The sequence below is a fragment of the Calypte anna genome, chromosome 23, assembly GCF_003957555.1.
Source record: "Calypte anna isolate BGI_N300 chromosome 23, bCalAnn1_v1.p, whole genome shotgun sequence".
Taxonomy (NCBI): Eukaryota; Metazoa; Chordata; class Aves; order Apodiformes; family Trochilidae; genus Calypte; species Calypte anna.
The window spans coordinates 1578737-1595309 of record NC_044268.1 but is presented as its reverse complement, the minus strand read 5'-3'; the positions used below and the strand labels follow the sequence as shown (position 1 = coordinate 1595309).

Below are 16573 nucleotides of genomic sequence, written 5' to 3'. Positions count from 1 at the left end.
AAGCTGAAACTGGTATTTTTTCTTCTACAGCTGTTACAGGTGTCTTTTCAGGGAAGAATGAAAGCAGACAAGCTTCGGATAGGTCTTGGAGTAACCTGGTCTCTTAGGAGGTGTCTCTGCCCTGCAGGGGGTTTGGAACTGGATGTTTTTTCAGGTCCCTTCCAACTCAAACCATTCTGTAGTTCTATCAAAGGGCTGCACAGTGTGCTCTCTTCATGGAAATCCCCTGTGCTGGGTCTTGCAGCATCTCCCTTGCGGGATCATCAGCGGATGTGACTTCCCCAAATAGCTGTGGGTTCAAACAGCCCTTTAGGGTGGTGGAGGGAAGGAAGGTATGATTGGTGAGACAGGGGCACCAGTGTCTTTAAAGCCTTTGACAGCAGTTGCTGCTGGCAGATGAGGAAGTGGCACAGTGCACAGTGAGCTGAGCTCTGACCATGCAGCCCCTCCAGCGTGCCCACCTGCTCCTCCTGTTTGCCCTCCTTGTCCTCTGCATGGTAAGTGGTGCTGGTGAAGGCTGGGAGGGTTCAGCCAGCTCTGTCCTGTGGGTGTGGTGGCAGGTGGGGGGCTGTAGGGTTCAACTGGGACGAGAATTTCTGCTGAACTTCAGCTGGAAACATGTTTGTCTTTCATTTTTGCCCTGGCTGTCTTACCAGGAGCCTTGAGCTGTGGTTGTTCATAGAATTGGCTGGGTTGGAAGGGACCTCAGAGATCATCAAGTCCAACCCTTGATCCACTCCCCCCGTGGTTCCCAGCCCATGGCACTCAGTGCCACATCCAGGCTCTTTGGAAAGATCTCCAGACACGGAGAATCCACTACTTCCCTGGGCAGCCCATTCCAATGCCTGATCACCCTCTCCAGAAAGAAATTCTTTCTCATCTCCAACCTAAACCTCCCCTGGCACAACTTGAGACCCTGCCCTCTTGTCTTGCTGAGAGTTGCCTGGGAAAAGAGCCCAACCCCCCCCTGGCTCCAACCTCCTTTCAGGGAGTTGGAGAGAGTGATGAGGTCTCCCCTGAGCCTCCTCTTCTCCAGCCTCAACACCCCCAGCTCCCTCAGCCTCTCTTCATAGGTTATGTGCTTAAGTCCCTTCACCAGCCCAGTTGCCTCCTTTGGACCTGCTCCAGGACCTCAATCTCCTTCCTAAACTGAGGGGCCCAGAACTGGACACAGGACTCAAGCTGTGGCCTCACCAGGGCTGAGTACAGGGTCTGTAAGGTCTTAATACTTCCATACATTGCTTTTTTAAAGCATTCTTTTTTCTTTTTTTTTTTAACTTAGGAGCATCATGCCTGTCTGTAAGCTTTGCACATAGCTCTCCATGCTGTCCCCAGCCCACGCATGGCTGTGAGGACAATGGGGACAGCAGCCATGGCCATGCTGATGCTGGGTGGGAGCACATCATGTGGTTTCCTTTCTCCTCTTTGCACTGGAGGTTATTTTCCTTCCTGCCAGGAGGCTCTGTGGGGACTGGGTTCCAGCACAGTGCTGGGGGATGTCTGCTCTCTCTCGGTGGGGATCACTGTTTGAGAGCAATGATGCTTTCAGGGAGTGTGATACTATTCAGAGCACCTCTCTGGTTGATTTTTTTCGTTTTGTTTTGTTTCTACATCATGTTAGTGAACAGGGCCAGCTCTGTCTGTGCTTTTTTTGCTTACAAACTCCATGCAGCTGTGACCTCCCCAGGGTGCAGGTATGTTTCAGGAGTCTCAGCCAAGAACCCTCACAGTGTAAGAGCGTCTGTGAGGGGGTAGAGCTGGGCACTGGGACCTCACCCCTGTCCTGCTCTGGAGGGACACGAGGAGCAGTGTAAACCAGCGTGGTGTCCCTTTCCCTGCAGTTCACAAGTGTTGACAGCCACTTGCACCAGGAGTCCTGGGAAAGGAGAAAAATCCCTGAGCAAGTGGTTCTGCACAGCAGGGCAGGAGGGGCTGACACAAACACCTTCATTTGGAAGGTGCTGACCTTTAGAGGCAGAGGAAACTGCCCTGAAATCACCATCCATCTGTGGGATGTTTTGCACATTTCAACCTCCCTGCTTGCGGCAGCTGGGGGACGGGGGAACTGGGGTCCCTCCTCCTTCTTGCTCCCACCACGGGTGTTTCCCAGCTCTCCTGCACTCCACTTCCTCCCCATGGTCCATCACCTCCCCTGTTGCTTTTTTCATAGTGGTCCGATGGGCAGAGACCCTTCCCGCTCCCCCCAATTTCTAAAGCTTCTGTCTCAAAACAGCACAGGATTGCAAGGGAGAGCTCGGTTTCCACCGGGAAACCCCCAAAACTAAAGGGGATGTCTGTGCGTGGCGTGAAGGAGAAGCTTCTGGAGGAGAGAGAAGGCTGAAAGGGGAACACTGGGGTCTTCCTGGCTCCTCTACCCCCGCAGGGCGAGGTCTCCTGGGGGGTTTCCACCCTTCCCTGCTCCTGTTGGGAGCCATGCCCGATTCCCATGTTTTCTTTTCCAGCCCTTCTGCCAGGCGGACAAAACCAACGCAGAGGAGAAGGGAGAGAAAGTGATGACGACCACTCCCAAAGCCACCGTAACCGCTTGGAGCCCTCCCTGCACCAGCCCCCCTCTCCTTTCCCTTGCCCTGGGGCTAGCGGGGGCTTTTTTCCTGCGCTGATTCCCAAGGGTCTCACACCCCGCACCATGGAGGATCGGCCAGCAAAAGAGAGACGCCATTAACTCCCCCACAGCGGGCCTGCTGTCACTATGAGAAATAAAGAGCAGGTGTAAAAGCCCCTGGTTCGTCTTCCTTCGGGAACAGGGCGCGGTGGATGGCGAAAAGCCCCGGTCCGGACACCCGAGGCTCGGAACCGTGCAGACACCTCCTGGGTCGGGACCGGGGCTAAGCGCTGCCACAGCGCCCCCTGCCGCCCGAGCTGCCCCGCCCGAGCCCCCCGCTGCGTCTTGACCAATCCCGTGGCAGGGGCTTGGGCTCCCCACCAATCAGGCGTTTATAAATGCCCAGTGATGAGCCAATCCCGGTTTAGCGGGAGTTATATAATGGCTGGTGAGGAAGTGCGTTCGTGTCAGTTTCGCCGTGGCTTTGGTCAGGGGGTGTTTGCTGAGAGGATTTTTTCACTTAATAGTTCTCTTACCAGAGAACCTTGGGGCACCCGAGTCTGCTGAGGAAACCTCCCGGGGTGGCACCGTCTCCTCCAGAACTTTTGCTGCAAGGTTGATAAGTGAGGGCTGACCCAGTGACTTCCCAAACTGGGCTCAACCTGCTCAGCAAACCAGGCTCTTGCCGGCAGCCATCTCCTCTCCCCAGAAGCACTTGATGTCTCCATCTGTGGATTTCTCACCCTGTGTCCCTCTGGCTCTTGAGTCACATCCCTGAGGAGCTCCTGCCCTCCCCCAGACCTCTGCCCTGGGGACCTTGAACATGAGTGACCTGAGCTGTGACACAGCTCTGCAGGGAGGACACTAAATGCTGCTGGAGCAGAGCTCACCCTTGGGCAGCATGACTGGAATACCATGGAGCCCATGACACAGTCAGGCTGAGTGTCCTGCTGAGCTGGAGCCTGTGGGGTCCTGCAGCCCGCAGTGCTCTGGGGGGCACAGCTTGACCTCCCCTCTCCAAACCTTGCACCCCTCTTTGGGTTACCCAACCCAGGAGAAAGGTGCTGGGGTGGAGGGCAGCTGCCCAGCATGGGGCTGCCAGGCAGTGGCAAGGACAAGGACAGGAACAACCAGGCAGATTTGGTCCTGACGTGAGGGACAGTATCTTACACACGTACATAAATACAGTTCGGATGGGGAAGCAGGTGGGGAAGGGGCTCTGCTGCTCTCTGGAGGGTCCCACACTGGTCATGTCTGTGGGGTTCTTCATATGGAGCTCCCAGGAGTGGAGGGGATCGTGGGCATCCTTCACCTTCTCAGCGAGGCTCAGGGCTGTGTGGGGTGGGAGGCCTCCAACCCTGGTGTGGGGATGCTGGCAGGGTGTCCTCATCTTGCTCCGTGGCACTTTTGGGTGTGAGGGCCACACTTCCTCCCCCCCCCCACACCTCATCATAGCACCTGTATGTCCCAGATCTGTGTGGGTCTGTCCTCAGCTATGTCCCAAACAATGGCGTGGTCCCGGTCGTAGGATCGGCCACCTGTGGAGTGAGGGATTCAGGAGGGCAAACCTGGCATTCAGGGGGTGGGTGCCCCATTTCCCACCCAACCCAACCCCACACCCTCATTTTTGGGAATCCATGGGGAAGCAGCTCCTGTGCTGGAGCTGAGACCTCACCCTTTATATCAAGGATCATGTCCTCAAACATCTGGCTGTGGATCCGTCCCTGAGAATCAATGCTCCAGGTCTGACGTGGCATCCGGGTCTCAGACCACAGCACAGCCTTTGCTCCCTTCCCAGCTGGCCCGATGACCTGCAGGCTCATGTTGGGGGCCACCTGCAAAGAGTAGTGGTGGTTTCTGAGCAGGAAAGCCCCTCAGGTGAGAGGTGGTGACAATCAGGATGACAAAAAAAAAAAACCCTCGAGGGAGGCAGAGGTGCCTTCACATCATCCAGGGAGACTTGGGGAGGAGAGAATCAACCCATCTGTGGGGACAAGGCTGAGGAGAGATGCTGGGAAAGGCTGTTTAAGCCCCAAAAGATTTCTGTGGGGTGAGGACAACCCAGCAGGAGTCCTCCCAGGTCCTGCCTGGAGTTCCGTGGGTCCCCTCTACAGCACTGGCTGTCACACAGGAGCCCTGACCTGGTTTTTGATCATCCCATCCTCGTAGTACCAGACGAAGCTGCTCTGCTCACTCAGGCTGGAGACCACCACCCTCCCTGCTTTCATGTCCTCCACATCATCAGGGACAAAGAGGTAGAGCTGCAGCTCCCTGCTCCTGATGCGGAAATGGATCCGTCTCTGGGAAGAAAGAAAGCAAGCAAGCTTTTTTTTTTGCTTTTTTTTTTTTTTTTTTTTCACCAAAAGGTGCATAACTAGAGTGTTTCCACCTGTAACCTGGCCCCACCGGCTGTGGCTGGACCTCACCCAACTTGTGGCTTTGGGATGGGAGGACCCTGGTCCCCTGGGGTGGCTGCTGGGAGGTCCCTGCCTCTCCCCAGGGTGACAGCAGTGTCCCTGTCCTGTCTCTCATGGCTGGCACGGACACGGCTGTGGGATGCTGGGGTGTTTTGCAAGGCACCTGCCCGTGGGGGAGCATTTCACCACCAAGGAGGCCACTCCCAGGGCAGAGGACAGAGATCTGGAGGGAACAGTGCTGGAGTGGTGGGGACTTCTGTGGGCCAGAGCTGTCAGCTCCGTGCTGCTGCTCTCCTGGCCATGTCCCCCTCCTGTCCTGGCCATGTCCCCCTCCTCTCCTGACCACGTCCCCCTGCTCTCCTGACCATATCCCCCTCCTCTCCTGGCCATGTCCTGCTGCCTCCCCCATTAGCCATTAGCCCCCTCCACTTTTAGCCTCTGCCACATCCTCCTCCTATCCACAGGCACTGGCAGCTCTTTAGCTCCACGTGAGCCACCTACATCAAGGTTTTGGGGACCATTCCCCTGTTCCAGTGCCCCCTCCATCCCAGCACTCACTTGGCGGATGGGGTAGAGGGACCCCACATGCTGGAGCCCACTGTACGTCAGCCAGTTGGTGATTTCTGTGCAGTCCAGCAGCCACTGGCGGCCTCGGAAGTCCCCATGTTCACACAGCACCCATCTGTGGGGGAGAGGGTGGGACGGGCAGAGTGTGGTCACTCCCCAGGGCTGATGGCACCCACCAGCCTGGGGAGAACAGGTCCAGGGGTGACTTACATCCCACCCTTGACTCGCACCGACAGGACGTGGTTGTTGAACCCCTCTGCCTGGAGACTCCGCACCTCGGTGTTCAGCTCGATCTCCTTCCCCTCGAAACACTCCAACCCGTGCAGGAAGATGGAAGGCTCTGAGAAAAACTGCAGGATATGGGGAAGAGATAAGGTACGGAGAGGGGAAAAGCAGTGAGGGGAGTGAACACCCATGGGTGCGTGTAGGCTCCAAGGCTGGAGAGCCGGCACTGGAGGTACCCGTGGGAGGGGAAAATGGGGGCTCCTTGGGGGGTTTTGCTGGGAAGGGAGGGCTGGAACTCACCACTGGGACCTTCTTCAAAGAGCAGATGGTGGTGGAGGAGAGGCAGCCCATGGCGCTGAGCGTTGGGTACTCACCCTCAGACAGCACGTGCTGCTCCCCAGCAAAGTTCTGCCCATCAAACAGGATCCAGCTGGCAGGGAGGAGCGTACCAGGGCTGAGGTGGCCATCATGGTGGGCATCCGTCCCTCCTGTGCCTCTCCCCCCAGCATCCCACTCCTGCCCACCCTCCTGGCAAGCGTCCCAGGTGCCTGTGCCTGCCAGCCTCTTCCCGTCCCCACCCAGAGGTAGCAGGACCTGGGGACACCCTACCTGCCCCCGCGGACTCTGCAGGAGCGTGGGATGAAGGCATCAGGCAGGGTCTCCTGGTCCTCCTTGAAGGTAACGTGGTCCCCCAAGAAGTCAGACTCTGAGAAGAGCAGGATCTGCAGAGGAGGAGCAGAGGGGCTTGGTGAGGGGGACAAAGCATCACCACGACCCCACAAGGGACCACATCCCCCTAGAGGGGGGGGCACATCCCCCTCCCCATCCACTCCCTCTGACCTTGGAGACGAAATGGAGGTTGTGTTCCCCAACCTGGAAGCAGACAGAGCAGGGCTGGTTGGCATCTTGCCCCAAGTCCTCACCAGCCCCTTGCCTGGTGACACTGGTGGGCCCTACAGAGAACAACCCCTCTCCTGGGGGGTATTCTGGGGAGACACTGGGGGGGTTTGTTTACTTCTCACCTGCAGGATGGGCTGTGCTGAGGCAATGCGGCAATCCGTGGCCCCCCAGTCTTCACAGTTACGGTACACCCCCTTCTCCAGGATGTACTGCTCCCCAGAGAAGTTGGTGCCCTCGTAAGCCACCCATCTGCCAGGAAAAGGTGGGTGCTGTCTCAACACCCCCCCCAGTCCATCACCCTGTCCCCCCTCTCCCTGTCCCCATGCTCACACGCCACTCAGCACGTGGATGGATTGGGTGACGGTGCCATAGCCGGCGAGCTGTGTGTCAGGCAGCGCCTCGCTCAGCTCCACACTTGGGCCCTCCTCAAAGTCCATGGCCTCAAAAAGGACCAGTGCTGGGTCGGAGAAGTCCTGCAAGGAGAAGGAACCATTCCCTGCACCCCCGGGCCCCTCAGTCTGTCAGAGGGAAAATGGCTGTGGGGCTGGGGTCCTGCTGGAGCTTAGGGACTGTAGGGGAGGGTGGGACCAGCTTTGGGCACTGAGATGTGTGATGAGCTGGGGGGATCTCAGGCTGTGCTGAGCTGCCTGATGCTCCTTTTAGAGGGTGAGGATGGGACCCAGGGGCTGGCTTTCCCTGCCCATACTGGGTCTGTCCCCAAGTGATGCCACCACCCTTGTCCTCACCGTTCGTATCAGCCGTAAGGACAGCAGCTCCTTGTCGTGACCTCCCCACTGCTTCCAGTCCTGGTACTCCCCTTCCTCCAGCAGGTACTGGTGACCACGGAAGCCCTCCTTCTCGTAGCCAACCCAGCTGTGGCACAGGCAGATGCAGGCAGTGAGGTCTCCAGGACATTTCCATGTATTTTTGGACACAGGGACACCATCCACACTGCTCTAGTGCCACCCTCTCCCCCAAGCTTCCTGTGGCCATCCTGGGCAGCTCCTTCAAGCCCTTTCCCAGGGGTGACTGTCACCTTCCCAGGTGAGATTATCCACCCCCACTCACCAGCCACCCAGGACGCGAAGGGAGCCCACGGTGGGCAGTGCTAGCCCAGGCAGGCTCTTCAGGTCATAGATGTCTCGGCTGATGGTGAAGCTGCTGCCCTGGAAACTGGCGGCCTCATAGATCAGGACCTGGGGACAGGGTGGGGTGAGGGTGGTCCCATGGCCATCCTGGTCCCATGGCTTCCCTGGCACTGGCCTGGGACTCACCTGTGGCTCACCAGGTCTCTCAACAACAGGGCAGCCCTGGAAGGAGAAGGAGCCCCAATGAATCCTGTGGTGGCAGAAGCCTCTTTAAGGTCTGAGCTGTTTTTTGGGTCATTTTCATTCAAGAACAAGCCCCTTGGGACTTTGTTTTCCACCAGCAGTAGCTCCCAGGAGCACTTCCCAGAGCCATGTTCAGCACATTTCCAACACTGAGCTCTCAGGAGAGCTGGGAGATACTCTCCCCTGGACTCCCTGTACCCAACACTCACCAGCCTGATGGGATGCATGGAGCAGATGGATGGGTCCTTGGCTCCCCACGCCTTTAAATTGGGATACCCGCCCGGCTCCAAAACGTAGGGATCATCATCAAAGAAAGGCTTGGAGTACATCAGCCACCTGGGGAAGAGGGAGAAAGCATCCTACCCTGCTCCAACCTGTGCCAGAGCCCCCCCAGACCCTCACCCAACCCCAGAGTCCTGCTCACAGGCCCGAGTGGACAATGATGGAGGCAGCAGCCAGCGGCTGTCCCCGCGTGCGGGTGTCCTCGGCCGAATCACTGAACTCCACCCGAGCTCCTTCACCGTTCTCCTCGGCAAAGAGACTGATCCGGGGGATGCGGTAATCCTGGGGAGGGGGGGGGGGGTGTTGCAGAGCGGCGTTACGAGGGGGGATACTGGGAAATGGGGAGATGGGCACAGGAGGCTCGGGGGGGTCTCTGTGCTCACCCGCACCACCCTCTTGAAGGAGCCGATGCGGAAGGGGTGGTTGCCCGCACGCTGCCCGCTCTGCCCGTACGCCGTCCAGGGGTTGTTGATCTCCACGTCCCCCTCTGCCAGGACACACTTCCGCCCGTGGAACCGCGGCTTCTCGTACATCACCCACCTGGGAGAAGGGTGGGAGCGAAGGGGGAGTGGGGGCAAAATCCACCTTCTACCCACAGCCCCCGTGAGGAGCCTCGGGGAAGAGGATGGGTGGGGACGCGCTGCCACCGCCGGATCGCAGCTGCAGTAATTACTGCTTGTGGGGCAGGACGGTCACTCCCGAACCCCAAGCTGGGACTTGGTCACCACCCTCCAGTGCAGGGAGTCCCAGGAAAACCCTCCTTCCGTGTCCTCTCCCTCCCTCTGTGTCTTCACCCTCCCTCCACGTTCTCTCCCTGCCGCCGTCCCCTACCCGCCTCGGATGACTCGGATGGAGATGGTGTGTGAGAGCTCCCAGGAGGTGGCATCAGGGACATCACCCCAGATCTCCCGTTTCTGTCCTGTGAAGCCAGCCTCGGAGAAGAGGATGATCTGGGAAAGGGTGACACGGCAGAGACATCCTACCACAGCGCACCGTGCCCTGTCCAGCCAGCCCAGCCCCGGCCCCGCCACGCTCCATGTACCTTGCCAGGTCTTGTGTTGATCTTCTCAAAGCCCTCCTCATCCTCCTGCTGTGAAGACCAGAGGGGATGGGCAGGTGAGGAGCACAGAGGGACACCGGCTGCACCAGCCATCTCCTCGCAACCCCAGGAAGGTGAAGCCGCAGCCTCGCGTCTGGCGTCTGCCAAACCCTCCCACCGCCCCGAGCAGCCACACCTCGAGGATTCCTGCACTGCTGGGGCTCAGCCTCCCTGTCTGCCCCGAGACCCTCCTGTCACCCGCCCCAGGGCCCTCCCATCATCTGCGGTGGCACCGTCCTGTCACCCGCCCCTTCATCATCCGTGCCAACACCCTCATCATCCACCATGGTGCCTTCCCACCACCCATCCCACCCTATCACACCAGGGGTTTTCAGCCCATGTTCTCCCTGGTGGGAAGCACAGTCCATGTTCTGGGAACAGGGAAAAAAAGCTCTGGGGTTCTCCCCCTACCAACTCCCCAATTCCCAGGAGGACAAAACGTCTCCCCCAGCACCACGCTGCCGGATTGACTCACCGGAATGTCAGCCAGGGACAGGGACATGGTGTTCTCCAGCTCTTCTGTGGCAGGAGAGATGGAGCCAGGACTTGGGGCTTCCAGCACAGCCATCTCAAGGCTGGGGTGGCCACCAGGGCCCAGCCCATTGTGGTCTCCATGGGTGGGTGAGCCCATGCATCCCCCGTCCCCACCAGGGACAGTACTGGGGGTGACGAAGCGGCTGTAGAGAACGCTGTTGTCCAGACGGGAGTAGGGTTTGGCCTCCTCAGCTGTGGCTGCCCTCTGCTCCATGAAGTGGGACAGCAGGGCCATTCCCTTCAGGACGTTCCCTCGGAAGAGAACATTCCTCTCAGACACCACGTTGGCCTTTTCCTCCTCTACCACCTTCCTCAGTGTCCCCAGCAGTGAGTCCTCCTCTGCTTGACCATCACCCCCCACGCTGTCCCTAGGGAGGGTCCCTGACAGCGCCCGCTCCTCGGGGCTCAGGTAGGGGTTCTCGATCACCTCCTCCTCCTCGGGGCTGTCCCCCATGGTCCCCTGTGCCAGAAGTTCACGAAGGGCCTCAGGCAGGGGGAGGGGGCCCCGGGGGGCCACACGGTCCTCCTGTATTGGGGGTAGAGGGGTGCAGCGGCCCAGGGACGAGGGACGGGGCTGGCGTGGGGCTTTGGGCGCCTTCCGCATCTCTGAGGGTTCCATGTTGCGGAGCGTGTCCACAAAGATCTCCATGTCCACCAGCAGCTCAGGGTCCTCCTCAGTGGCTGACAGGGGGCTTTCAGACCGGGAATCAGGGGCTGGGAGCTCAGAGGAGGGCTCTGGGATGCTCTCAGGGGAACTCTGGACTGTGCCCTGGGGGTTCTCCAGCTTCTTGCCCCCCTCCAACTCGAGCTCAGCCTTTGGAGGCGCTGGTGGTTCAGATGAGGGCTTTGGATCACTCAGCTCCAAGGAGGAGTTTTCAGGGGTGCCATCAGCTCCGGGGGTGCTTTTTGTCCTCGGTGACATGGCTGAACCAGTGCCATCCCCATCAGCCATGCTTCCCTCTCCCACACCTGCTGGATCAGCCTGGCCACCGGTGTCCTCTGAGGGACACTGTGGGCAGCTGGCTCTGATGCTTTGAGGGTCCCCAGGGCTGTCACCATCCTTTGGCGTTGCATTCTGCGGTGCAGCTCCAGCTTGTGGTGACTCTTTCTCCCCGGGGGATGCCTCAGCCAGGGGCTCAGGGGTCTCCACAGTGCCCGGCGAGCTCTCACTGCCCACCACAGCTGCAGTGAAGCCACTGCTGTCCTGCTCCTGGCTCTGTGACGGCGCCATGGTGGCACCAGCAGTGTCGTGCACCCTATTTTGGGCTTCCCGTCCCCCCACCAGCCCTGGCTCAGACCTGGCCGTGTCCCTGCCCGTCCGCAGCACCGTCACCTGCCTGGCTCTGGGCAGCCCGGAGACGCAGCCGGGCTCGGCCACGCACGGAGCACCAGGACCTGCCCCGGGACCTGCCCCAGAACCGGCCCCGGGACCCCCACTGTGGTGCTTAGCGGAACGGATGGGGAGGAGGGTGCCGTGCACGTAGCTCTCCCGGTGCACCCCAGTGTCACGGGGGGCACCCACGGGTGGGGGGACACCATCCTCCACCTTCCCCCTCTCGTCCTGACGCCGCGGCTTTTGCGCCGGGGAATACACCTGCGAGAAGATGGGACCGTGGGTGCTGAAGTCCTTGAGGTTGATGGAGGAGGAGGAAGAGGAGGAGGGGGAGCGGTCCCGGTGTGTCAGGGTGGTGGGGCTGGATGCTGCCTTTTCCACGATCTCCCTTTCCCAGGCCTGCAGCAGGAGGGAGACGCGGGAAGGACTCCCTTCCCGACCCCCCGTGCTCCTGCTGTTCTCCAGCCGCCGTGACACCAGTGAGACCTTCTGGAAGCAGGACCTGCCCTCGGGCCCCGGGGCTCTTGGCACCGCTTGCTTCATGCTCAGCTCCGTGTTGGAGACAAAACCCCTGGACTTGGAGTGTTGGAGTGGGGAATCCATGCTGGAGGGACAGGGAGGAAGGGGCTTTTGTGGCCCCCCAACACTCTGTGCTGCCAGGCTGGGGCTGGAGGAGCTGCAAGGAGAGAAGGGAGAGACCCTGGGAAAGCTGAGGAGAAACAAAAGACAAACCCTAGACCCTCAGCCAGACCCTAAAACCCCTTCCCCCTCCCTCTGATCCTGCAGGACATTTTTGGAGGATGCCGTGAGCACGGAGGCAGCTCTGGGGCTCTTTGCAGTCCTTGGGATGCGCATGTCATCCATCCTGGCACAGGAAGGACATGGAGGGGACACTATGAGCCCCTCTGCCAACACTTCTGCATCTCTGCATCCTGCAGAGACGGTGGGAGCTCTGGCAGGGTGGGCTGTGGCCCAGCACCTGTGTGTATGTGCAGGATGAGGCCATGCCCTGAGCTGTGGGGTGAGTCAGGCGGGCACAGGGCTGCGCCGAGTCAGCAAATGCAGCAAACAAACAAGCCCAAAAAACAAGAGGGAAGCCAAAGGGCCTGGCTGGGATGTGGGCTGAGGTTGGCAAGAGGAGGTGGGGACCAAAGGAAGAGCTTCCCGTGACCTTTCCCCGTCCCTGCTGGGCAGAGGTGTGGTGACCCCATCCAGCCCTGCAGCCCCACGGGGAACACGAACTGCACGAATCACCCGGGACTCACACCCTGACCCCAAATGGCACCCAGCACTTGGCTCCTGCAGGGTGGGCACGGCTGCAGTCCCTGGGGAGAGGGCAGGGGACAAGGTCACCCTCTTCTAACAAAGGTGTCCTCGTGCTGTGGCTTGTCCCTGCCCCGGGAAGGTTTTCTTGCTGGGTGGAGTTGGAAGCAGCAGGTGCTGGGCAGGGTGCTGGGAGCATGGAAGAATCTTGCTATCTCCCAGGACCCGCTGGGTGTCACCAGGCAGTGATGGACACAGAAGCAGGAAGAGGGCTTTGGGTTCAGCCTGAGGACATGGTGAGCTTGGGGTGTCCCAGTGGGGGACAGGGACACCTCCTGGCACAACTTCAGGGATGGTTTCCCTAGGGGACACCTGAGGACAAGGCCCCAGTCTGCACCACCCAGAGATTGGGTCCCTATGGGGAGGGAGTCAAGGGGGCTGGGTACAGGCAGGGGAGTGCTGGGTGCAGGCAGCTGCCTGCCCCTCCTGCCCGCCCGCCACACGCCCTCCACCTCTGGCTCTCCCCAGCCCAGCAGGTCTTTCCAGTACAGATAGGAAGAGTTGGTGTCATTTTCCAGGAGGTGATGAGACCTTGTCTGGGACAGCCAGCATCGCTGGAGGCTGGGACAAGCCTGGGTGGGGCTGTGCATCTGCATGGGCAAAGCCACAGCTGGATCCCTGGGGTCACAGTTGGATCCTTGGGGTCACAGCAGTGGGAGAGGGATGGGTGCCCTCAGCACCACACAGGAAAAGCTTCTTAAATGTGCTGAGGACAAAAGGGGTGTCAGAAAAACAGCCCCAGTGCCCCAAGATGGGTGCTCTGTGGTGACACATGGGGACCCACATGCCCAGGAAGTTCCTGCCAGGGGTGGCAGTGAGGGAGCCATGTGGTCTGAAAAGGGACATGTCCCCTCTCTGCCCCACTGCCATCCCACTCCAGCTGGAGCCACCTGGCTCCTGGTTTCCCCCGGGCTTGCTCCAGCTCTGGAGCCTCAACCTGTGCCTGTCCTTCGTGGCCCTGGGGTGACACAGGGACAGTGGCTCCGTGCAGCACTAGGGTGCTGGGGGGAGGCAGGAGCTGCTGACTCAGCGTTGTAGCTGCCCTCTGGCCTGGAGCTGGATTTCCAAAGATCTCCAGGTCTGTCTTTCCCCATCCCAGCCCTGCAGCTGGATCCAGCACGCGGTGCTGCCCTGGGCTGCCTGGCGTCCCACTGACCCTGGGAAAGGAGCTCACCCTGGAGCAACCTGCCCCATTTTTCACTACAGTATTTCCTACCACAACAGTAGGTCAAGGACAGGAGGATAAAAGGACATGAGAACAGGGCCCTGCAGGTTTCTGGGTGTTCCTTCTGATCATCCCTGCTCACCAGGATGGGCCACACTGCATCCCAGCACTGCTGCCACTCTGGGACACTCAGCATGGCTGATGAATCCCCCCTGGCCAAGCCAAGTCAACCAGCTCAGCTGGTTTGCTGCCTTCCATCATCCCAAAGGGTCTCCCAGCACCCACCCCTGGTCTCCCAGCACCCGGGTAAAAGGAGAGCAAGCTGCAGTTTCACATCCAGAAGAAATGGAGGGGCTGAGGGCAGCGGCTGCCTTTGAGCCCATGGCCAAGGATTAAGCTGAGCCTCCGGCCACCCCAGTCTGAGCCCCGTGGCTCCGGGGTGTGAGCAGAGCTGCTGCCTTCAGGAAACCCAGGGATTTGGGTTGGGAAGCTGCAGCACGGGCTGGGGTTCACAGGGAGGACAGGGAAAGAGCCGACTCCCCCAGCTGCCCCTGTGTCCCCTGCCCAGTCGTGTCACAGGTGGCCATGTGCCCTGTAGGGAGGAGGGGGACAGGGGTGATGGGGGAGCCCTGCTGCCCCCCGCAGCCTGGGTAGTGAGGCCAGCAGAGGTGGAGGAGCCCTGTCTCAATCTGGTGGCTCTGAGGAGACACTTTGGTGACAGGTGCAGGGTTACAAGCCCAGTGGCCCCCAAATTTGGGGGGTGAAGGTGAGAGGGATAAAGCCAGGCTCAGCCCCCCCAACTCCAAGCCCCGTCTTCCCACCCTGGCTGATTCTGCTCCTGGGGGGAGGAGGAACCCATCCCAGCACCCAAGAAGCAGGGGCACAAGTCCAAGCACCGGGCAGCACCCATGGGTGACAGCCAGGATGAGAGCACCCGTAGCCTCCGGCTCCCAGCACCATGAAACCTCTCCCCCTGCCAGCACCCACACAAGCCAGGACATCCCAAGGGGCACCCAGGGGTCCCCCACCCTGCACCTCCCCCCGTACCTGTCAGCCGAGGGTCCCACCGTGCCAGGGGGGGTGCTGAGTCGTGCGGAGCCGAGCGGATCTCGGGGTGCTGCACCCTGCACACCACGGCTGGGCGGACCGGCAGAGTCACCCAGCGAGCACCCAGCCCTCAGCACCCAGCCCTCGCCGAGCACCCAGCCCTCAGCACCCAGCCCTGGCGCAGCGGAGGTTTGGCATTCCTCAGGTGCTGACAGCCGGGGAGCCGGTCGGGCTGGTTCCTCAGCACCCAGTTCCTCCATTTCTTTCGACTCAGCAGCGCCAGGAGGCAGCCCAGGGCTGGACTGGGTGGCTCTAGGACCCCCGGCTCCCCACCCAGCCACCCCTCTCCCTGATGGTAACCTCAGAGGGGGACATCGGTGGCCAGCTTTGTCACCACCACCGCCAGCCAGCCGGGCTGGGCTGGACCATGGGGCTGGTGGGGAGGTCCAAAAGGGGTGAGATGAGAAGCTGGGGGCCCCAGGGCTGGGATTAATGGGCTACATGGGGGTCCTGTGTAGACCCCCAACATTGCAGGACCTTGCCAGGAGGCTCCTGGTGCTGGGAGGTCTCCCAGGTTTTGGAGAGCTGAGGATCTCAAGGGGCTTCATGCTTGCTTGGGGAGGGTGCAGAGGTCACAGTAGCCCCGGGTCACCACAGGACACCTGACCCCAGGGCACAGGGACCTTTCCCGCAGGGCTCGGGGTGTCAGCACCCGCCCTGTATCCTCACCCATCCCTCCTGCTCCTCGCCAGCACCCGTGGGTGCCACACCACAGTTCCAGCCTTGCCCCGGGGCCACCACTCCCGGCTGCCAGCCCAGCCCAGGAACCTCTTTGGCCACTATCAGCCCCGTGCAAGTGGCCACAGTTTGACTCGGCTTGGGGTGCCCAGGGCCACCCAGCTCTGGGTACCAGCACTCACATACCAGGGAAACAGAGGCACAGCCCAAACCGGGGTCCAGACGGGGAAGGGAATTGTTGTGAACCCCCACATGCCACCAAGGAAAGCCCTGGGGGATGTGTCCCTAACCCCCCCTGGGGAAGGGTCTCTGCAGACCCCCTGGATCAGCCTGTTGGCCCCCAGACCCGAGGGGCAGCAGTGGTGGGACAGGGAGCTTTGGGGGGACTCCGCTCTTGTCCCTCAGGCTGGGGAGGTCCTGGGGAGGGGGTCCCATGGCCAGGGGACACCAGCAGGTCCTTTCTGGCCACCCCAGAGCCACATTCCTGCATCCATGGTGGTACCCGGGGGGTGCAAGCAGAGTCCCCTAGGGAACAGCCCCAGAGACTGAGGGGACACAGAGGGGTCCCCCGTGTCCCCGGGGGTGGCTGAACACCCAGCTGTTCATTCTCGGTGCCTCAGCACAGGATCGAGCCCCTCCATACCTCCAGCAGGGCGGGCTCCATCAGGGGCAGCGGGGGTTGGGGTGTCCTGGGAGCCCCTAGACTGGCTGTGATGTGTCACTATGTGTGTGCTCGTGTGTGTAAGCGTGTTGTAAGCATGTTGTAAACATGTGCAAGCGTGTGTACGTGCTGAACCAGGCAAGCCAAGCCAGCCAGGGTCCTGTGGGGAGCAGGAGCTCCCTGCCATGTCCCCCAGCACCACTGGGGAGGATTTAGTCACAACTGGGAAGGGTCCTCCCCAGAGCAAACCAGTTCCCCAGGCACTGGGGAAACTGGAGGGATAGTGGGGCAAGCCTGGGCTTTGAGTCACTGTGTGCAAAGGGAGGGAGGGATGGGGCAGGCTGCAGGGACAGGGATGGGCTCAGACACAGCACCTGAGGGTGTCCCA

At 60.6% G+C, this 16573-nt stretch overlaps 1 protein-coding gene and 1 long non-coding RNA gene across 2 annotated transcripts; one reads left to right on the top strand and one right to left on the bottom strand.

Moving 5' to 3' along the window:
- The first annotated feature begins 389 nt into the window (after positions 1 to 389).
- Positions 390 to 2589, top strand: LOC115599581. Its single transcript, XR_003988512.1, has 2 exons — positions 390 to 497; positions 2463 to 2589. It is a non-coding gene; the product is annotated as an uncharacterized LOC115599581 (long non-coding RNA).
- Positions 2590 to 4012: 1423 nt separating this feature from the next.
- On the bottom strand, positions 4013 to 11854 carry CRYBG2 (crystallin beta-gamma domain containing 2). Its single transcript, XM_030464240.1, has 19 exons — positions 9860 to 11854; positions 9328 to 9375; positions 9117 to 9235; positions 8669 to 8825; positions 8428 to 8567; positions 8213 to 8339; positions 7947 to 7982; positions 7741 to 7868; positions 7419 to 7545; positions 7003 to 7145; positions 6795 to 6921; positions 6613 to 6645; positions 6382 to 6494; positions 6073 to 6202; positions 5758 to 5897; positions 5539 to 5662; positions 4705 to 4863; positions 4239 to 4398; positions 4013 to 4101 (listed from the first exon to the last, which is right to left on the bottom strand). Exons 1-19 carry the CDS (start codon positions 11852 to 11854, stop codon positions 4013 to 4015), a joined length of 4095 nt encoding a protein of 1364 aa, XP_030320100.1.
- Between the last annotated feature and the right edge of the window lie 4719 nt (positions 11855 to 16573).

What these genes read in the sequence shown, in the direction of transcription:
- CRYBG2 (XM_030464240.1), bottom strand. Translation starts at nt 11,854, where the DNA reads ATGGATTCCCCACTCCAACACTCCAAGTCCAGGGGTTTTGTCTCCAAC. An exon ending in ATCCACGTGCTGAGTGGCGT is followed by an intron (nt 6,922 to 7,002) that starts GTGAGCATGGGG and finishes TTTTCCTGGCAG; the next exon opens with ATGGGTGGCTTACGAGGGCA. An exon ending in ACCTCCATTTCGTCTCCAAG is followed by an intron (nt 6,495 to 6,612) that starts GTCAGAGGGAGT and finishes CCTCCTCTGCAG; the next exon opens with ATCCTGCTCTTCTCAGAGTC.